Genomic DNA, 22971 nt, shown 5'->3' with positions numbered 1-22971 from the left:
GTTGGGCTGATGAGCACGAGGTCGCGGGATCGAATCCCGACCATGGCGGCCGCATTTCGATGGGGGCGAAATGCGAAAACACCCGTGTACTTAGATTTAGGTGCACGTTAAAGATCCCCAGGTGATCGAAATTTCCGGAGTCCTCCACTACGGCGTGCCTCATAATCAGAAAGTGGTTTTGGCACGTAAAACCCCATAATTTAATTTTTTCTTTTTCTTTAGCAAAAGAGTCTTGTCTGATAGGAATGCAGTGCTGTACCTTCTCAAATATACACGGGCACCAGCAATTACTCAAGAATGTAGTACAGTGATATGTGTATAAATAGCAGATTTGCCTGACCTTGGAGTTTTGATTCAACGATTGACGACCATGCTTGCTGCGGCCATTATGATTCATTCTTAACTTGCTATTTTGGACACAAGTTTGCCAGTTAAGGAGTTTGCTTCCTAACTCGCATTTTGGCAATGCTTGGTTCTTCACTATCACTGCAATGCAGCACTTATTTATCTAGGCATGCCACCAATCTACCTTTCAGAATAAGTGGGTTCTGACAGACTGTTGTCTTTCTGACTGAATGCTCATGGTTTCAATATTCTAAATATTTCGGGCCAAAAAGCCCCCAAAAGGCTATGCATATTTCAATTAGCACTGACTTATGAAACACTTCCCCAGAAGATATAGGGGGCAAAACAGCTGTGCCACTTGTGCCATAGGAATATTATTGTGCCATCTTGCACCATAGTCAGTGAATTGTGCCATGAGTAGACTTGTTCCAAGACATTTTCTGGTTTCACTGTAAATGATCTGCTAATCTTATTTTATTCTAAACATTGTAGGGTGGGTGAAAAACAGCTCAAGTGTACCACGGGCATTTTCTGGCCACCGCATTAAGAAGTGGCACACACACATGCCTCAGTTACAGCCACCTCTCTGGCTGCAACACTAGTGAAGTCCATGACAGATGGTGCCACCGGCTGTTAATTGGACATCTGTGCTGTAACACGACATGATTACAGGGAATTTTCAATATGCACAGTGCTCTTCTTGCAACAGTGGTCATACATTATCTTTCCTATGGCACAGTTGCAAGGCAGCGTTGTCTCAAGAGGTTCAGCGATCATCATTGTCTGGCCGTTCAGGCTTCAGAAATTGTCTTCATTGTCTGATGATAAATAAACAGCAGATTTACCTGAACTTCAAAGACTCAGTGAAGCAACACTAATGGCTTTGTGCACCCTTAAGTATCCATTAGGATAGCATGCTCAACAGGCATTGTTTTGGAAATGAAACTTACGCACACACTTCTTTCACAGCAACCTGCACTTCAGACCTGGGCTAGGTTCCCTGTAACACTGTGTATTTGCTCTCGAATTCATGGGTCAAGCTTTTAAAACAGCTCTCCTTTGCAGTACAATGTCTTAGGCCCGTATTATTTGCAGGAATACATCGCATGTGCAGGTATATCCTAAAATCAAAGCTGTGGCACTATTATAGTTTGTAGAGGCTGATAATAAAGCTCCAGCTCATTATGAATGAGCATCAAGGCAGTTCTGCTTGCATTGCGCTCATGCTTCAAGTATACAAACTAAAATTGTTCAAAACGTGCATCCTATGTGAAGAAAGAGGACGAACATGATTCACAAGTTAAGTGCCCGGACTTGGATCCCCATATGTGGGCTGCTTCCTTGTGCTTGCCACAGCAGCTGTATACACTCTCCGCAGCATGCAGCGTAAAACCTCTGCATACTTCATTCAATGCATGTAAGCCTGCAGCATCGGTACACTGAGAGTTTTCTCTCGCTCGCATCGGTCAACCTGCTATTTTCGCACTGCTACTCTACTTTTAACATACGTGAGTTGAAGGCGCCTTTGTTAACTGACACTCTGGCTGAAGCACAGCACATGTGGGGCCATTGCAAGCATATGGCTAGCCACCCCATTTCTCCGAAATGATGTTTCACCTGCTCCCGGTGCTGCTGCAAGGTACAATTCCACACCTGGTGGATGTTTTTCAATCGATAACGAAATTTGGAAACTTGCTTATTTGCATAAGGCCGTGCAAACAACTGTGCACCAGCAACAACACTGGTCAATAAAGAAATGAAGAAAGAAGACACAAAAGAAAGACAGACGTCCTGTAGTACAAAACAAAATCCTCGTTTAAACAGATTTAAAAAGTAAGGAAAGCATCATTATGGAAAAGGCTTGCTCACTTTTGCCCACTCCTGATCCATTGGCTTTCAATTAGGCAGGCAAATACCTCAGCATTTTCAGGTATCACAGTGGCTTTTGGTTGGCAACATGCACTGGAAAAGAGACATTAGCTAGTGAGTGTTGAAAAAAAGAATTAATAGCACTATGGAAAGTTATATAACTCCTTAAAAACAAAAATTGCAGCAGTCCTGCTCCACAGTTGCCGCACTATTACAATGATTGCCAATGACTTGGAGCATATGGTAGTTACTTCAGTATATCTGATAATTCACTACATATGTTTTCATTTTATCGAAGTTCGAATGGATAAAGTTTGCTGTGCCTTCACCAGATGGCACCAAAAGCACAAGACCACACCAATACATGTTGAACAGTTTGTGCCTGCAAACCTGTGTCCAATGTTAACAAACATTAAGGAAGGTGGCATGGTACTAGTTCCATAGCATATTTAGGCACTGAACATTGCTATCGATGACGACTGACTTGTACATCCATTACAGTGCCCAGCCCAGCTATAGTGTTGTGGTAACATACATGGCTGTCACTGTCAAGGTCGCAAGATTAAAATCCTTGTTTTCGCATGTCTGACATGCTGCTTTTTTAAAAACTATTTGGCAGTAGTGTCCATGGATGGCAGCTCCATCTTTATGTTATTTTTATTTACAACATACTGCAGTCTTCTACTGAAGACAAAGCAGGTGGAACACTCAATTTTAAGTAGGGGAAGTGCCCCTGACAGTTATCACTGCAAATCTCAAAAGCCTCTCTGCAGAAGCTATGCAAGAGAACTACTACAGACAATAGCTGTTTCAGAAACAGACAGTGCAGAGGTTCATTATTTGAACACAATATAATATTTCATCAGCTCACCAAAGCACTGAGGCTTTTGGACAAGATCATTGCAACTACTAATTGTAGCTGTGGTCACACATGTGTTAGCAAAGTGGTAGCTATAATATAAATCGGGAGGCTAGAGCTTCATTTACTGGAATGTTGATTCTCAAAACTACTAACATGTAACTCAGCTCTCTTTTTAATGAATCCAAAGATGCAACAAATGTGCTAAAGCAAGATTCTAAAAAAAAGGGAATTGATTTCACCTGAAGGGCTGATATTATCAGTGCTTTTACTACTGCAGTCAAAAAGTTATAGACCTGGCCACCTTAATGAGCGGCTGCGCACAATTTTCCTGCAATGCATTCGACATAAATGTAGCAGCACTTGTCTATTAATAAGACACAAAGACACCAATAAACCCAAGTTTTCAAATTTATGTGTTGTTAATAGTTTCAAGGGCCTGTGCCCTTGAAACTCGCAGTGCATGTACACAGTACATGTACAAAGTGAATACAATCATGTCACCTGTGACCAACACTCAATTCAACTGACAGATCTACATTCATGCTAATCTGTACTTCCTAATGTTATCTGCGACAATGCCTTTCGTTCTGAGGATAAGGCAGTAAGTATAAACACCTAACTTACGATGGTTCCACATTCAAAAGGTACTCCCATGCATGGTTCAGGCTCTTCAGAACATGTTCTCCAAACAAACCAGCATCAAATGTTTCGGTAACCACAAGCGTGACACTGAAAGAAAAAACAATTCTATTAACTAACATTGTTATCATAAGCACGGATACTTTAGGTTATTTTGTATACGAAATGTCTTGAAAGTTTTCCAGTTGCTATGACAAAGAGCAGCTAAAAGCACTTGCATTAAAAAAACATGGCAAACAGAAAACATACAAGCTGAGTCATGCTTTTTTGTTACTGGTATGGCTGTTGAGAGATCAATTATTCATTATAATGAAGCAATGTAGTGTGTTACACATGTATTTCCTATGATCAGTCACAGGAGTTCCAAGCCCAAACTGGCACTTAGCTATGAGAACACTGGTACCATCTGTCTACCTGAGAGACCTGAGTGAGAGCAGCTACAATTAGGTGGCTAAGACTGAACTGCACAAGCGTAATGGAATTATTGGGAAGGCTAGCTCCAGCTCAATTGTACCATGTGTCAACAGTGTAAAGTGAAGTTGGAGCACTGTATGACAAACTTGATTTCGTGAGCTTATCCCAACAGGACCATTGAGTATTCAATGGCAATCAGAGTGGTCAAGTTTCAATATACATCACTGCAGCAGATGACAAGCTGATGGCAGGGTCCTTCAATACTTTTCATCTGGTCATGAAACTTCCCCAAAAGTTTCATATAGGGACAGAAGGTGGCACCAAAGGCACTGGCATAAGTAGAAGGTGAACAATCTGATGCACCAGATGGCCGGGCTGCACGATCATGCAAATATTTTCATGACGAAAGGCGCCTCTCTCAAGTTTATTTCAGCATGTTTATAGAGTGACCATGCAATGGGAGCTTTTGGCAAAATAAGTTAATGTGCAATGCGTTTGCATTGAAATTATAAACGGCACCGTTTAATGATTGACGTTGCCAGCTCCCCCTTAGTAGCTTTCCTTGCAGAAACTGTTTTGTTTGGCTGTATCTATTTGCAGTTTGTCTAGTTAGTTAGTTGGATAAGTCCGTTACATTTGGTTAGCTAGTTCAGTGTTATTTAGTTGAGTTCATTAGTTAGTAAGCTAATTATATTTGCTTCGTTATTATAATTAGATAGGTTATTAGTAATTTATACTTTATAGGGTCATTTCTCTCATTATTTGTTAGATAGCTTAGTTATCAGTTGGTTAGCTTTGTTAGATTGATAAGCTTATTGGTGAGGTTGGTTTCATTACTGTAGTTACATTGCTTGGTGTTGCGTTGAGTTAGTTAATGTAGTTGTTAGTAAGTTAGGTTAGCTATTAGTTTGGTAATTTGTTTAATAATATCATATTTGTTTGATTAACCAGTTGGTTAACTGTTAGTTCAGTAATAAGTTTGTAATTAGTGATTAGTTCAATAATAATTATTTGGTAATTTAGCAATACTTTGGCAATAATTAGTAATGCCTAGCAATTGGTAATTAGTTTAGTAATCAGTTGGCTAGCTTTGTTAATTCAGTAATTACCTACTTTAACGCGACAGCGTTAAGGAGCTCGTGTCGCAGAAAAGCCGGTGTCGGCGGCGTTGGCCGTGAGCGAAAAACCCCGGAAGGCAATTCATAAATAAAAACAACTTGGAGGATGGGCTGGGTGGGAATCGAACCAGTGTCTCCGGAGTGTGAAACAGAGACGCTACCACTCAGCCATGAGTTTGATGGTTCAAACCAGAACAAAAGCACCTCTAGTGAATGCAGTGTTGCCTTAGAAACGTGCCGTAGAAAGTTATACTGCAGTGTATATCGGTAATTATGAGCATGTAAATTACAGAAGTCGCAGTTAAACGAGTAGCGAAGTACGTTTCCGCTACATTTCTTCTGCGCTTGGCGCACACGCAGAGCCATCTTGTGGCAAACACAGAAGACCCCCTCCTCGCAATGCACGGCGCTGCCCCGACAGGTGGCGCACCACTCCCCCGCTTCTCCCCTTCGTCTCATTTGAGCGCATTGGGGCTGTGCGGGGACCGGTGCGAGGATGCCCCAATACCCTTGCGTTTAATAAGTTTTCTCGCTCTCTCCCCTTCCAACTTCCAGCGTACGTCACTCGAACCCTTGTGTTTAGGCGACGCGGCTCCTCTTTCCGCTCACAACGCGATTCCTAGGTGCAGCGTCCGATGCAGGACACCTCTGACGTGATCGTTGCACCGTAACGGGTCTGGTGGGAAAGTGTCCCCTGCGATGTGTGCTGTGCTGCTGGCGAGGAGTCATGTGTCTGCGTGGTGCTCCCAAGCAAGATAGAGGATGATCCCATCGAGGCGCAAGCCCCACGATCGCGTCCGCCTTCATGACGCGTTGCGGCCCGGATGTCCGTGCCGATCACCATGTTTGGCCCGCGTAGATTGTTCCTCCCTCCGAGGCACTGAGTTCTTTGGTTCGTTCCGCTTGCTCAGGCGCACGTTTTGTCTTTGTGTGACTCAAGAGCATGCCGAGCGAATGAGTGGGCGGTGCGAACAGCGTGCAATAACGCTATCGCTTTCCACTCTTGAAGGCGAAGCTTAAGCGTCCACCAAGTTTTTTTTTTTTTTTACTTAGTTAATCGGTTGGTGAGATTTGCTATTTTTAAATGCAGGTGTTCTTACATGCAATTACATAAAAGTGCAACATGAACTTGCTCTGTAGTCAGTTTCTAATGATGGAGTAGTCCAACTGTAAAACTTGAATTATGAATTAAGCCGTTGCTGCGAATGCTGTTGAACCTGGAAATGAAACAAGGCATTGTTTGCACTTAAGTTTTTGAACACAGTACAGAAACAGGGCGGCGATTTGCACATTGTGTCGACAACATTCACACACTGACACAAGCACTCGATCCTTGCGCAATAGCAAGGATACGCATAGAACACCCGTGGTGCCCGTTCGGCATCTTCTCGTCCACCTACTTGCGCCAGCGGCATGGTGCATCCACTGTGCGCACTATATGAAGCTTTCCCATAGCGCTACGTGGAAGTTTCATGACCAGATGAAAAGTATTGAAGGACCCTGCTGATAGCAAGAGTATCAGGTTGTGCCCACACCTCCCACTCGAGGGTATTTCAGTGTAAAAGTGCAGTTTCGAAAGAGTTATTTTTCATTCTTTAGCCAGCATATAAACACAGGATGGAAAGAGCATCACATAAATTCAGAATGACAGATGGCTTAGAACCATGCTCAACACTGCAGCTATGATCTTGGTAGTGATGCAGTCAACCTGAAAGCACTAATTTCATTCAGCATGTGAAATGTCTCTGCAACATGTTACCTTACCAACTACAAGTTTGCAACGGGATGGCAACTGATGCTACAACTTCATATACCAAAACTAAGGCTACTGGTTGGCCATCTTGGACGCACGACGATGTGGAGCAAGTAGATTTCTATGCCATAACTTTTGCTGCTGCAATAGCACCTGCCTACTTGAAAAACTGAACTATAAAGGCATTCTCAACAATGAGACAGAGCCACAGTAATACACTCGCCTCATATGGTGCTGAAAACCAAGTATGAAGCAAGAAGCTCTGGTCATAGATCTGCAGGTTATTGCAACAGATGGAGAGGCAAGAGTCACCGTAATATATAGAACAGTTTATTATTCATACAGGCAGATGAGGCCTTCAGAAGAGCAATGAAGAGGCATTAGCCGACAGCAGGGTTGCTCGTTTACAGGTTCCTATTTGTTCCTTATGTGTATGCTGCATAGCATGCATGCCAGAAACATACTGCATGCCATGGCAGCATGCAATTGTTCACTCATTGATCACTGTTTTCACTGTGGAAATACATAAACAAGGGTTTATCCACTGAACAAAAAAGCTTTTTAAACATTTTTAGCATTGTTTTTAATGCAACCACTGTTGAACTTGACACTGTCAACAGCATAGGTCGACAGAATAAGTGAATACTTGATCATGAGTGTAAGCTGCTCATCTCTTGAGCATGCAGAATAAGTGATGTGGCGCACTGCATGTGCACTCTGTACAGTAACTGACGGTGCATGCAGCACTTGATTGCAGGTGTAATTACTTACTGACCCCCGCCCATGAAAATGGGAGTGATACCACCGTCGCCAAAGGTGGGGCAACGACTTCACACTGCCCTTCCTTTTGTCATGTCTAACTACTTATGGCAAAGTACGCACAATGGCAAGAACAAATCCTGTGTGTCTCCCGACCTGCACATAGACATTGCCAAGAATTCCAAAACAGAGAACATACCAGTCGTCGAATGCTCAAAGAGACCTCGTGAAATTACAACGTTGAATGTGACAAACACGCTGCTTTGACGGAGTGCTTGTATAATGCCGGTGCGCATCTCACTTCTGGCATCCTAGATATCTATGACAATGAGCCATCGGACAATTTTAGCACAAGCGTGAGGACAAAAATTAGAGGCACCCATGCAACTAGGAATAGGAGAGAGGTACGATGCGAAAGAGTGCCAAATGCTCACTTAAGGTCTAACAACTCTGCTAACAAGATTAGGCACAACCCAGTAGGTGGCAGCTAATATTTACTTGTGACCTCACTGGCTAGTGCAATGTCAAAGTGGGCCAGCAGTTGCTGCCACTCCCTTTTATTTGTCTACTGGAATGCACTTTAAAGCTGTAGGAACCCATTTCATTCATTACCAGGCTGTAATCACTAAGCTGATAGATCAGTAAGACTCCGTATGAAGTATCACTAGTCTGTACCGTAACCACTTGGCGGTCAAACAATGAGAGTTTGTTGTATGTAGTGACAGTTGTCCTAGGCTCTAACTCAGGAAAAGTAGAAGAGTAAGGCACTGTTTACTTGTTTGTTTATCATCTGTGTTGCTCTGCAAGCTTTGCATTTGACTTTGTAAATATTTTTGCCTTCAATATATCTCCAATTTTCTCATCCCTAACCTGCCTCTTGATTCATCAATACGGATAAACACCTTGAAGAAACTTCGTCATCTTCAAAGAAAAAAGAACAACCTTTACTATGCTCACTCGTCAACCTTTTTGGAGGCTATGTAATCACTCACACTCATGTGCACTCAAGTTGATCGGCACTCATTCAGTTTCCTGCTCATTCTCCCATTCATAATCTCTTCCATTCCCCCTAACTGGCACCACTCATGTTCATATTCATGTCAACTTCCACATACCAGCACTCGCTCAAATACGTACATACTTGCGGCCACTCACACTCATCGTTGCTGACTTTCATTTGTACTCGCATTAACTGGCACTCACTCCCGTTCATACATCCACTCACACCCTTCGTCACTCATTTAGCACGTTATCTCATGCCTGTGAAACGAGTGTAGAGCGATTATGAATAAGTGTACTCGTGAATGAGTTTGCCCACCTATAGTCAACAGTAAAGCGTGCTGAGGCTTGAGCATGAAAAATACGAGGACATGAAGACACAAGATATGGCACTTGCGCTGTACGCTGTGCCCGCATCTTTTTTTCCAGTTGCATCTATGTATAATGATAGTAAGGAGTCCACTGCACGCAGATATATCCAAGCAATGCAACATATGGGCCCAATCATGCTGTTGCATTGTGATGTGCGACATTGCAAAAAAAGAAAAGTTGAAAAAACTTTGATTGTTGCTCAAATGAACACAATCATATGCTCACAAAAAATGCAAACACTAAAGAAGAATGCATGGACTGCAGTGGAGCTCTTATATTAGTCTTGGACTGTATTACCTAACCTGCAAACATTATCTAGTTTTTACTAGTTTTACTTTTAGCCACAACAGTAACTTCTGTTGTGATATCAAGGGGGCGGCCTGTAGTACACAGACGTTCAAGCAAGAAGCAAAAATTTCTGGGTGGTCAAAAACCGGTGACATGACAAGCAACAGAGTCGGAATAGCTTCTGTAACAGCCAAACTTGTCACTTTACCGTCACTTGAATATTGCATGCATATGGTTAATGTTTAAGCCTTATGTTATGCAAAAGGCAGGAAACTTAGCAATAAGGTGTTGGTAAAGTCTAAAAAATGGAGCTGCAAAATGCCAAGGTAACTGCATTCCGTAATACTTTCATACGAAATTTCAAGTAATACAAAGCCAAAGGTTGTTTGTTTTTCTCTATAAAGCCCATTCCACTGAGCAGAAACATGACAATAACTCTTACCGCTCGTCAAGATCACCAGGAATGGCAAGCTCTGTGGAGTGCTTATTAATTACGCAGGCTTTGGTGCCAAAGTCATTCTCCTCAAATACAGTGCGTGCAACTTCACATGAAGTCGAGGACATTTCACACGAGTACACCCTGTCTGCACCTGCAGAGAGGGCAAATAAGCTGCAAGAAATGGCGGTGTGAAACATTCAGAAATGGAACACTCGCCTAAAAAGCATGAAAAGAAGCCAACAAATGCAAACTTTGTTCTTTGGTAACACTGAGTTTTCCTTTCATAGCAACCCGCCGTGGTTGCTCAGTGGCTATGGTGTTAGGCTGCTGAGCACGAGGTCGCGGGATCGAATCCCGGCCTCGGCGGCCGCATTTCGATGGGGGCAAAATGCGAAAACACCCGTGTACTTAGATTTAGGTGCACGTTAAAGAACCCCAGGTGGTCGAAATTTCCGGAGTCCTCCACTACGGCGTGCCTCATAATCAGAAAGTGGTTTTGGCACGTAAAACCCCATAATTTTTTTTTTTCCTTTCATAGCAACCACTAGTTCACACATATGTGTTCATACGTGCAAGACCGAAAGGCTGCTGACCATTGAAAAAATTAGGTTACATAGAGTTGTTGCAATAGCCACAAGTGTGCATATCATTATTCATACTCACTCTAAAACCATCAAAAGCTATTTCAACCTGCTCCGTATGCCGCATCTATTGTGACTTCAGCATCCGCAATGGGATCGGAGAGGCTAGAAATCTGATGAGAATGGTCCAGTTGCATGTCACCAGTGGAGTAGCCAGGAATATTTTTCAGAGAAAGGGCGGATGGGAGGGGGGCAGGAGAGGGGGCTGGGGAGACTGGATGCTAGTACAAAGAAATTTTAGGAGGGGGAGGCACGTGCCCGGTGTGCCCTCCCTGGCTACGCCCCTGCATGCTCACTGTGTGTCAGCAGCACTCACTACTAGCTAGCAAGAAAGTGGAAAGACATGGCAGCTCAACCTGAAGTCGGCACACTTTAGACAAATCTTTCACAAGTGTCACACAGTTTAACACACCAAACTTCAGCACATGAAATTATGTTTATGTTCTAGCAATGCCAAATGACACATGCATGCAAACATTAAAAGATGGAAAACAAGGTTAACAAACGGTGTGTATGGCCCTCAGAGGGCCTTTAGTGTAATTTTGCCTGCTCATTTCCAAAGATCACTAGTGTCACAGATCACCTGTGGCACTAGCTATAGATCGGCAGAGGAATCTGCACAGTAATGATACAGTTCAACATGCCATGAATGAGTGGAGTATACTGAGAAGATTTAGCGTCCCAACACAACACACAGGCTATGACAGATAGCATAGTGGACGGCTCTAAATTAATTTTGATCCCCTATAGGCACCTTTAGTGTGCACCGAAAGTGTGATAGTAAGCATTTCTTGCATTCCACTCCAATCAGAAGGCAGCGACCACAGCCAACTGTCAAGCTCAGAACCTCCTGCTCATAATTCCGTAGTTGCAGAGCCACCACAAATGGTGCCATGAGCAAGTCAGAGGATGTGACATAATAGATAAGTCCTGTTCAATGCACACAAATCCACACAATGATAGCCGAAGAAGTTGCATCGGTTCAATTTGCCTGCATTTCAAGATACTGCATCCTGCGATTTATTTGAGCCGTGCAGCAATGGTGCCCTCTACCAAGCCACTCGTTTCATTCACAGGCATACCAAGCATTTTAATGTCAATAAATATTCTGGCACATTAATGAGATTCTGGCCACATGTTTGTGGAGCGGAGAGCTTCTTTTATAATGAATGCCATGCAAGCAACCTAACACGATCTCACAATCATGAAGTTTTTCCCTTACTACAAATGGCAGTTGGTGTCCATATAAAGAAAATGCTTGCTTTCAAAATGCAGCACTGGAGATCACACTCACGCTCTATGCATTTAAAGGTTCACAAACCTTAATAAGCCAGTTCCTGCTCCGATATCGAGCACATTCTTATGACCCTTCTGGACAGCAGCTGTGATGGCATCGTGAAAAGCTTCATTTCTTGACAAGTCATTCAACATCCGGAAGTGCCAGCGTTCTATGAGCAACGTCCTCAGTCCATCCAAGCTCTGACGAGCTGCTGTGAAGTTTGGGTTGATCTCCAGTGCCTTCCGTATACTGCATGCTGCCGCTTTTATGTGGCCGTGCCTGCAGGAGTTGTTTGATGTAGCACATTTCATGGTATAAAGAAAACCTGTGAACAAGTGTGTTCAAAGCAGCATGACTTTCAGACATATAACTGTACACGCAGCAACTCCATGAAAACATGGCTAGATTAGTATGGGCACTGCGTCAGCTGGTTCTAGAGTAATGAGGCTGTTTATTTTGATCCACAAAACATAGACTTCAGCAGTACATCACAGTAGAGTAGGAGCTGTTGCATCTATCATTCCAACATATAAGGAAGTCATGCTTGCAATTTAGACTAAAGCAGGTTCGTGTGATTAAGTTCTACATTACTCTTTTGAATAACACTTCAATTTTTTAAGTTTGAACTGTGGTAGGTTCATTGTGATAATGACAGAAGAAAGTAGAACAGAAATGGACGTATGAGCTTCTGTTCTATTTCTGCCCGTTCATTCACACTAGCCCTACCAATGTGAATTTGTAGCAACTTGCCTAGCTTTTCATCTTGGAACCTTGTGGTGCTTTAGCAAATAAAAGCAGTACAGGGAAATTCAAGGAGAAGCACCTCAAGTGAATGCTTATTTCACACTGGAAGATCAGCCTATTACAGGTGCAACACTGCCAAGGTTTCAAGATATGGTAGCAGCAGTGGGCTTGGCGCACATTGAAAAATCGCTTGAGTAGGTGAGCAGGTTAAACAGGTATAAAACAAACGCTTATATGTACTCGAAAAAACTCCCACTAAATTCGTTTATGCATGACGAAGTTCGATCATGCGTTTGCACTTGCATTAGCAGCACTTACTAAGTGGTGAAGCTGTTTGCTTGTGGCCTGATCCGAATTCTTTGTGACTGCCAGAAACCCTTTTCAAGGACTATACAAGCAAGCTTACCAAAATGAAAATATTATCACACAATAGCGTTGCGGATGTCCTTGAGTCGTTTTCGACAAGTCGCAAGAATGTACTGAATGTCATTGGCAAGAACAGAACACAAGTGCTTACGAAGCAACGAATTTTGCACAGACAAAATCAGGCCCATCGCTTCTTCTGTCAGCCCCCCGTCAAGGTAACACGAGCAAGACGAAAGACGAACACGACAAGCATGAACATTGTGCTAGCCAGCTAAGGATGTCGACATTTCTTAAGAAGTCGCTCACCTTAACAACAATGCTCCCAGCGAATGGTGTAGCTCTTCACACGAGTAATATGCTTTCAGAAGTTCCTCGTAGCAATCGAACAGTTCGGTCCATCTTTCCTCGGCTTCCAATTTATCGGTGTGTTTACCTGTAAACGAACGGCAAGACACGAAATCGTGGCTCCTTAACTCAGTTCTCAACAGAAAGGTTTACGACGGTGATAATCTCACCTACTGCGAGCAAGAATGCCTCTTTGAGATCGTTCTTCGTAGACGGCCGCAGCTTGAAAACTACGCAGAAATGCGCGAGCGCCCTGCCGAACGTACCATTTTTAATGCAGGTTTCTATCTGAGAAAGCGAATATTGGAACATTTTCTTCCTACTTTCCGAAAGAGACATTTTCTTGCACTCTTCAAGCGTATTTCATGAAATGATCGCAGTTATAACCATTTACATACGCGCCTCATAAACACCGGCGGCCACTCACGTGGACGAAGTAAACAACCGGCAACCATATTGGTGTCTGCGAAACAGCAGTACGCGCCTGGATACCACCTTTTTTATGTAAAATAGGAGATAAAAGCTTTGTCTGTACTGCGGATGATCTGTTAGTCTAAATTTATTGTTTACCAAAAAACAAATGAAGATTAAAGAGGTTCATGCCTTTTGCCATGTTCCTAACCTCCGTATAGTGCGCCGATTATCCGTCGGTAGCGTGGCCGAGTGGTCTAAGGCGCTGGTTTTAGGCACCAGTCTCTCAGGAGGCGTGGGTTCGAATCCCACCGCTGCCATAGCGTGCTTTTGAGCAAAACGTTCAAAACGCCGTGTTTTGTTTAGACATTTCATATTACGCGTACCCTCTTCCTACATTTATTAATTTCATTTCTCCGTATACATTTTTGATCTCTTCATCGCAAAATTCTTGCTCTGCGTCGCAGTTTGCCAATGTGTCGTTTTTATTTTATCGCAAAATTATTGCTCACCTGCTTTTTGATTATTGTTCAGTATTTCACAATTTGCTCGAGCTAAAATAATGCTATTTTATGCTGAAAACATCCACCGCACTTGTGAGAAAAGTCTGTTTACGTGTGATCATCACGGTTCCTATGAATACTGTCTGTCAGAATTAATCTCGGAATACTGGCACAGTGGGCCATATACCGTCAATGCACGCATATATAACGATTGTCACAAATTTATATACATGATCTATACTTAATCATAGCGTTCATCTATACTTATCTGTCATAGTGTTGCAAAAACTAGCACACCAGTCACATCGAAGCGAACATGGAGTTTCGTATTGCTGTATTAATGCATATTGTATACTGTATATGAATAATGCACATTAATGTTTCTTTTTAGAGAAGAAATTAAACTATGATTATCAGCTTAGTATGATTTTTGGTAATTGCACAAACAAATATGCTCTTCTTTCTTTAGTCTGCGAACCACGACCCATATGTTTGTTTACTGCTACCGTATTTTAATTGAGTTGCTTGCATATATGGGCACCGTCCACAAGTTAGCGTGAAGTGATGATGTAACATGATGTAGTTTATGAATTATCATGTCCTTAGAATATAAAAAAAAAGCTAGCCTCTGTAAACACATATTTCCGCATCAAAGCTCCGTTTGCTTTTGACAAACATATGTATTAAGGGCAGCCGAATATTCGAAGTTTCAAATACGAATCGAATATTACGCACTAACTATTCGTATGAGAATAAACTACTTGGTATTTTCGAATATCGAAACTAACGAATTATTTCTCAACCACAGACTCTTAAAGTCTGGCTGCTGTTCTCTGTCTGCTAAGCAAACTAGCGCAAATTACGGGAAGTGAGGCACCGACAATACTTTTCTAAGCAATTGCTCAAACGAAATTAGTAATGCAAGCTTTTTGTTTACGGTTTCGCGGTGAAAGCCTACCCGACAAGCACGTATTCTTGCTTGTAGTCTGTCATTTAGTTATTTTTGTATTGTACGTAATCACCTAGCAGTTATATCTCTTAATTATGCCACAACCAGCGATATATTCCTTGAAACGGTTCCTTCAGATGTGTCTACAGCGCACAAGTCCTTTAACGTGTTTCCTTTCACAACCTCTAATCTTTCTTCCGCTACCGTTTATTTAGCATTTTTGGAAAGCTAGTCATAAGCAGGCATTGATTCTGGGAAAGCTTGTTTGCGAGTAGCCTCTGAAAATGTTGAGAGGCTAGCCGTGCAGGTTACCCGCCGTGGTTGCTCAGTGGCTATGGTGTTGGGCTGCTGAGCACGAGGTCGCGGGATCGAATCCCGGCCACGGCGGCCGCATTTCGATGGGGGCGAAATGCGAAAACACCCGTGTACTTAGATTTAGGTGCACGTTAAAGAATCCCCAGGTGGTCAAAATTTCCGAAGTCCTCCACTACGGCGTGCTTCATAATCAGAAAGTGGTTTTGGCACGTAAAACCCCATAATTTAATTTATTTTTAGTCGTGCAGGTTCTTCTTTCTTTCTTTTTCCTTTCCTTTTATATGACAATTAATGACCTTGTGTTTAAAACTGATGTTTTAGTTGTCTTGGTCAGAATTCTCTTTTTTTTTTTTTGCACCTGTCAGTACTGGCGTCGTACCAGATTATACCAAAATAAACATCCCTACCCTAAATATATGCGTCTGCGTTTGGCAGTTCAATATTCGTATTCTTATGTTCCTTGCCAAAGAACGAAAGAAAGAAAGAAAATGGAAAAAGAAAGTGAGAAAAAAAGAAGCGCTGAATGGTAAAATTCAGCGTCTATATCGATCAGCACTCTCACTCTAAAGGTCAGAAACGTTGCTAACCATGGCTTGCATCAACCGCTGGTTCTGAGGCCTCACCGAAGCAAACGAGGACGCCAGATTCATTTATTCACCGGTCCCTGTTTCGCGCCTCGCAATTCAAGCAATGCACACAGATCTCATAAAAAGCGTGCACACGAGTTAGGGACCCCTCGTTCCGCGCAAAGCCTCCCCTGCAACTTTGGTTTCAAAGCTGCCTCCCCATCCCCGGCGCTCCGTTCAAAAACCTTCCCCCCTCCCTCTCAAATCGCGTGCTTGCACGAGCGCGTGCCATGCCACGCAGCGATCCCGATGACGGCAAAAGCCGGGCGAAATACGCTCCACGCACTCGCCCCCGGTCCTCCCTTTAATTGCGGCGGGCCAATGGGAAGCCGCCAGTCGAGTCACGTGACCCCTGCCCAAGCGCCTGCGACAGGTGTTTCCACGCGGGGAAGCCAGTTGTCAAAGCGACGCCAACTCGAGGACTTCGTGCGCGCGCGTTCGTTCACTCAGATGCGGCGTGGCTAGGATAGTCGTAGACTAATCTGGAAATTGTGGCTTGTCATGCGCCGGCGACGCTTTCTCCTGCAGAAAGCGGTGCTACATGCACGTATGCGCGGCTTCGGTGAGCGCGTCTTTGTCGAACGATGACGCCAGCGTCGTCACATTGGATATCCGCAGCGCGCCCAACGCTCTCGAAGTTCGGATCGACCGATTCTGCGCCAGGTATGGAGTGCTTGTCCATTTCTCCTATTAATTTCCTAGCCGAGCTATTAATTTGCTCGCGCGGGATCGAAAGTAAGCGTTTCCGCAAGCTTGCGGAGGTAGACTAGCTCGCATTATATATGAGTATCCATAGGAAGCGAAGCCTGCTTCCGATCTGAATAAAACAAAGGGTTGATTTACGTAGTGTTTCTTGTATACACGTGTTAGCGTAATATTTGATAGGTAACTCTGGGAAAGCAAACCCATTCAGGACATTCTGTGAAGGAGAAAAAAAGTCGCTATCAAACAAATCGCACTTTGAATTTTTGCTTTGTCTCACTGCGCGTAAGACGTACAGAGAAGACCACTACACGGGTGCGTTTCAGGCTCGTCTTCGTAATTTGGCAGCAACTTTATCGGGCTAACGAGCCTAACGTTGTCTTCTGTACTGTTCTAGTAAAATTTTTCTGGTCTTGTGAGCTTCCATCCTAGGTGGAGGAATAAACTTCATTTGTAAAAATGAGCTGACGGTGGAGTCGTCCGAGGTGGACTGTGTCCCCAATTCTTTTATTAACTCTTTCTACATGTGCTTGTCAACTGTTCGTAAATCTCCGTTATTCATCACTATGATGGCCTCTCTAAAGAGCGTGAAATGTGCTCTGATTCTTCACGAATAGCATATGTCTTAAATATTAGCGAAATATGTTGTTCCCTTTATCTCGTATGGCACTGTAGTGAAACAAACGTCAAAGGTGTTAAACCCATATAGATATAATGTGCGTGTCCCTTTTTTTTTACTTCCTTTAGAAAGGTAGAGGAGGAGGACGAAAAAGGAAGGAAAGAAAGGTAGATGTTTTCATATAAGTCAAGGCTATGGATGTTTTCAACAGTAGTACGCTTATTTCCAAGTGACTGAGAGAATATATTGAGAAAACTGTTTTTTTTTTGCTCCTCTCTTAGTACAGAAAAAGGTTGAAATTCGACTCTATTTGTCGATTACTGTAACGTACAACCTAAATTTTCAGGCATGACATGAAGGAGGCAACACGACACATGGCTGACTAGCAGCTGAAATCTTTATTTAAGGCACAGGAAATATTCATAATGGATGAAGGCGAATGTACACACATATGAACAAAAATTCTCACTTAACGATTCTCACGTAAATCAAACTACCTGTCAGCCTAATTAAGAAGCGATATTGCATAATTACGTCTTGGCAATATGTATGGTTCCAGACAAACAACTCCCCCCCCCCCCCCCCCCCGAAAAAAAATAAGGAGAAGTAATGATGAACCACTAGCTCAGATGAAACCTTTGGTTACATTTATCGATATTACTTTCCATAAACCAACTTACGTAGTGCCTTTTATGGTATAAACGTTATAAACAAGGATAAGGTGCCTCAGAAAGGCTGGCCAACGTTTCGATGGGAGGACCCATCTTCGCCTTTGGCGATGACAGGTCCTCCTATAGAAACGATGGCCGTTGCCTTTGTACCACGTGCTACTCCATCTGTCAGCCCCCTTTTTGATGTTAGAGTGCCTGATATGTATGCTATATATCCTGCGTACGTCACTAATTTGTCCTACGTTTCCAGTGGCTTGCTGTGTTTTTCGTAAGTAACCAATCCCTCAGCACCGGTAACGGTGGCACTGCAGATGTTATGGATCGTAAAAGCGTATACCACTTCGATTCTTTATTTATTTTCACTTCAAAGCCGATACCCTTAATTTACGTCCGTCTTGCACAACAGCATCACAGCGCCTCTTCACGCGCATTGTAGCTGTATTTATGCGCAAACAGCTAGCGCGGCCTATTGGTACGTCAGCGAAAATATACTAAATTGCTTGCAGTTGCAGAGGTACGATCGCGCACCTTCTATGTGTGAATGTTCTCGCTTCAGTGCGCAAAAGACAGCGCACCTCGATAGTCATATTGCTCCCTTCTGAGAAAAGCGAATTCGTTCAGCCTTGTCCCCAACCAACGTTTGATATGTTAAGGGACTCTAAACATATCCTTATGTCTTTTGAAAGCACTGGGACACCGCGCGGCTGACCGTGAGCGTTGTCATGCGCCTCGCCACGTGTGCGCGATACGAACGGCACAAACGAGAACGGCGTAACAGATTTTCGTGCTCACAATTTTTGTCTATGGGAATAGTTCTCAAAGGACATCAATGCAACATGACAATACGCCGAAATTATGGCCGAAGGAATGAACGTGACAATAAACTCCCTTAGGCGCTTTACTGCTACGCGACGGACGACAAATCATTCTTTGATAAAAGCCCAACCGCCCTGCGGGCCTTCGCAGAAGTCATTATTACGATATATAACTTGAGCGTATCGGAGGCCCGGTATACACAAACGTCGCACAGTAGCGCGCTGTTCCCCACGTAGCCGTTATGGGGGAGACGTACACGAAATTTTGACAGCGCTAAAGGAACTAACAATACATTTAAGATAACAGGTGGGAAAACGTCCGGAATGAAACGAAGTTGCTCTTAAAAAGTGTTTGAAAGTCAGTATTTTACCATGGCATGGCAAGAACTTTATTTTAGTCCAGAGAAACTAGGGTTCGAGGGCACAAGCCCCCAGGCTAAGTCGGTGGCTCCGCCCACGTAGGCACCGGTAGGCCAAAGGCCTTCCCGATGTCGTGAGCTCTCCGGCCGGCCAGGAGTTGATCTTGGAGGACGTCGCTGGATATGCGCCGACTCCAGTCCTCCTCACTGCTGAGATCCGAAGCCCTTTGGTTGGGGCACAGCCAGAACATATGATCAAATAGACACGGAGTGTGTCCACAACTTTTACATTCCGCGGGAAAATCCTGGTCAGTTTTGTTAAGCACAAAACGTGTGGGATAAGATTTAGTTTGAATCATTCTTAATGTGACTGCCTGAGCTCTGTTGACCTTCTGATGGGGGGGAGGAAAAAACCTCCTGCCGTCCCTATAGTGTGAGGTGATCTCGTGAAAAGTAGTAAGTGGGTCTTTGTAGGAGCCGCAGTCATCCTGGAGCAGTTCCTGATCTGATGCGCGGCATGTGAGATCTCGCACAGCAGAGTGAGTTTGCTCGTTAGGATTGCAACCATTGGGGCTGACCGAGTGGCCCTGATGAGCCGGAAACCAGACTAGGTGTGAGCTATCCAGTTGGTCGTAATTATGAGTATTAATACTGTGTATAAGTAACTTGTGTGCTTCCATTGAGACGAAGCCGGCTGAGTAATTCCTAATAGCTGTACGGGAATCGGAGAAAATCGCGGAGCCTCTCCTCATTGTAATTGCAAGTGCAATGCCTGCTTCTTCGGCGGCATGAATGGAGCTCGTTCTTAGTGACGCCGCGCTTATTAATTTACCGCTCTCATCGACCACGGCAATAGCGTAGCGGTTGCCCGATCCATAACTAGTTGCATCGACAAAAAGAGCATAGCTGTGTTGTTGGTGCAGTTTACCCAGAATGCATTTGGCCCTGGCGTCCCTTCTGCCCTTGTTGTGGACAGGATGAATATTTCTAGGTATGGGGTCCAACTAACTGTGTCTCCACCTCCTTGGGTATTTTGAACTTAGAGACTTCTCCTCCTCGAGGCAGTATTCCGACTTCATCTAGAATTTCGCACCCTGGCTTAGTGTTTGAGAGTCTTGCAATTTGTGATATCGAATGTGCCTCAATGAGCTCATCTATAGTGTTATGAAGTCCTAACTTGTTGAGGAGTTCAGTACTCGTTCCGTGCGGGAGTCCCAGAGCCCTTTTGAGTTCGGAGCATATAAGTACGTTTAGCTTAGCCTTCTCTCCTTTTCCCCAGTTCAGGTATGATGCAATGTACGTCACATGACTGATGAAAAATGCATGATATGCTCTGATGAGATTGTCCTCCTTGAGGCCTGCATTTTGATTTGAAACCCTGCCCAGGAGCTTTAAAGTAATGTTGGCCTGACCTGTGAGACGGTTCAGGGCCGTAGCTTTACAGCTCCTTGCGTCAATGAGAAGACCCAGAATTTTAATTTTCTCTACTCTGGGTATGACCCGTCCTGTGTTGTCTGTGATATTAATTGGCAGAGTTTCTAAAGGCGCAAGGTTTCTAACACCTTGTCTCCCCTGTCTAAAGAGCAGCAGCTCAGTTTGCGACCTCTTGCTGTCCGCCCTATAGTTGTCTGTTTATTGACGAGTCTGTTTATGGCGAGGTTTGTAGTACCTCTGGAGAGCTTGTCATTAAGTAAGCTCTTTAATAGATTCCATTTACCTCGTCTGCGCAATCTGCAGTCTGTTTCTGAGCAAGTTTCGTCCCATTGTTGACGTGAAAGTTGAGCCGCGTATGTTTCGATATCACGATTAACTTGGGCGATCTTGGCTCTAAGTCTTCTATTAAGTCTGTGACTCTTTCATCTGGTTAGAAGAGAATTTTTCGCTTCCAGCATGTGAGCTAGCTTGGAGTCCATTTTTGGGACTTCGATTTCTGTTGAGACTGCTTTAGTAGCTTTCTTAATCATTGCCTTTAGTTGATCTAAAAGCTCCTCATAAGATTCGTCATCTATGCTGGTTTCCTTACGCAACTTACGAAAGAGATCCCAGTCCACGTACTCATATTTCCTTAGTGGTGGTGGTTGCGTCTGTAAGAAGACCTCAATTATGTAATGATCACTTCCTAAATTCTCCTGCAGATTGTCCCATGAGCCTTCAATTCCCCGAAGGAATGTTAGATCCGGGGTTGTATCTCTGGTAGTGGAGGTACCAGTTCCCGTGGGGAAGTTAGCATCTGTAGTAAGAGCGAATTTTAGTTCACTTGCCGTGGTTGCTAAATTAGTTCCCTTGACGCTCTGATGACCATAGCCCCATTCTTGGCTGGGAGCGTTGAAGTCCCCAGCCACTACGAGTGGGGTTGTATCTGCCTGACTGGAAATGCGGCCCAAGAGGGTCTTAAAATTCCTTTTCCTATCTTGCGGAGAGCTATAAACGTTAGCTATATACACGTTAGCTGCTTTTTTGTTCTTCAGGATGGGTTCGATCATTTGTGCTTCTAGACCAACCTTGTACTTGGGAAGCTCGTGAGTTTCATAGGAGGTACCCTTTCGAACCAAAGTCGCTATTCCCCGACCCCCTGGAATGGTCAAGGTTTCGGAGTTGTAACCCGGTAGAGAGATATCCTCCTTAGCTGGTGTTTCCTGTAAGAGAATAACGTGCGGCTTAACTTTGGCCGATCTAATGAGCTGCTGCAGGGGAGCCTTGCGCCTTCGGAAACTCGAACAATTCCACTGCCATATTTTAATGTTATTGTTGTCGTTTGAAGCCAAAAATGATACCATTGGTTGACTACCCAAACCCCTAGAGTCCGCGCTCTGGCTACCGTTTGTGCCTCCGTGGACTGCCCATGCAGCCGCTGCGCTTGCCTTTGCCTTAACTTTGGGCCTTTCTAGTTGACCCACTCGAGCATCTAGATTAGTGATGAGCTGCATGATTTTCGCCAGAGTCCTGTCTATTGTTGCTAACCTTGCGGCTATTCTGACTTTTTTGTGTTTGGGGGGTGCCTCACTCTCTCCCATCTCCTCTGCCTCAGAGGTTTCTTAATCTTCCTCCTCTGTTTCGCTAATGGGAACAGGGTGGGGGGCTTTACGTTTAGGTTTGCCGGTCAAGAGTTTTGGAGCCGTTGTCTACGGGGTGTTTCGGACCCTTCTTTAAACGATTTGAAAGCCTCCCTGAGCTCAGACAGTTCTTGCCTTAATTTCAGATTTTCTGATTCTAATGCCAATATTCGGGGATTTGACTCACGTTCCGGCTGTGCCCTACCATTAGTACTCCTAGACCTTGCCCTTGTCGGTTGTCCTGGTTTCCCAAGGCCTCCGTTCTTGACTCGATCGGTCGAGGTTGCTCTTGGGGTCGACTGTGAACGGGACCTCGATCTTGCCCCAGGTCCTCGGGGTTGCGGGTCGACACCAGAAGATTCTCCAGAGCTGGGTTGTCCTCTGGATCGAGAACGCCCCCTGGAGCGGGAGCGCCCTCGTGAGCTGGAGCGTCCTCTCGTGCGAGAGCGCAAGTTGGCGTCATTTTCTTGTACGACCCCTTTGCGCTGGGAATTGTCGCTGTCTTCAATGTCGTCGGCCACCTGTGTATAGCGTGCTTGCTGTCGTTGGCGCCTTCGACGCCTCTGCCTCACAATATAAGGCATCTGGAATCTTCGACTGCATTTTCGGTCCCCAGTTGGCTGTGCGCCACCGCAAGTAGCGCACTTGGGATCACAATGATGATTTTCAGGTGAAGTGATTCCACAGCCCCTACACTTTCTAACACTTGCCGGATT

The 22971-nt window shown here is 44.1% G+C and overlaps 1 protein-coding gene and 1 non-coding gene across 3 annotated transcripts in view; one reads left to right on the top strand and one right to left on the bottom strand.

Annotated features, from left to right (window-relative positions):
• Window positions 1-13696, bottom strand: part of LOC126535768 (protein arginine N-methyltransferase 9-like) — a 44800-nt gene extending 31104 nt beyond the window's left edge. The window contains exons 1-6 of one of the 2 annotated variants that reach the window (XM_055073410.2): window positions 13403-13696; window positions 13194-13320; window positions 11820-12056; window positions 9861-10028; window positions 3701-3805; window positions 2215-2307 (exon numbers count right to left, since the gene is read on the bottom strand). In XM_055073410.2, coding sequence (XP_054929385.2) covers window positions 2215-2307; window positions 3701-3805; window positions 9861-10028; window positions 11820-12056; window positions 13194-13320; window positions 13403-13571 — 899 coding nt within the window. In that variant the 5' untranslated portion in view covers window positions 13572-13696. The remainder of the gene's footprint in view (window positions 1-2214; window positions 2308-3700; window positions 3806-9860; window positions 10029-11819; window positions 12057-13193; window positions 13321-13402) is intronic. The other variant, XM_050182558.3, reaches the window with a different exon arrangement.
• A 185-nt stretch (window positions 13697-13881) lies between these two features.
• Window positions 13882-13963, top strand: TRNAL-UAG (transfer RNA leucine (anticodon UAG)). Its single transcript has one exon. It is a non-coding gene; the product is annotated as a tRNA-Leu (tRNA).
• Window positions 13964-22971: the final 9008 nt, after the last annotated feature.

Source organism: Dermacentor andersoni, chromosome 4, assembly GCF_023375885.2.
Source record: "Dermacentor andersoni chromosome 4, qqDerAnde1_hic_scaffold, whole genome shotgun sequence".
NCBI lineage: Eukaryota > Metazoa > Arthropoda > Arachnida > Ixodida > Ixodidae > Dermacentor > Dermacentor andersoni.
Note: the sequence above shows the minus strand (reverse complement) of the source record. Positions and strands in the feature narration are given on the sequence as shown.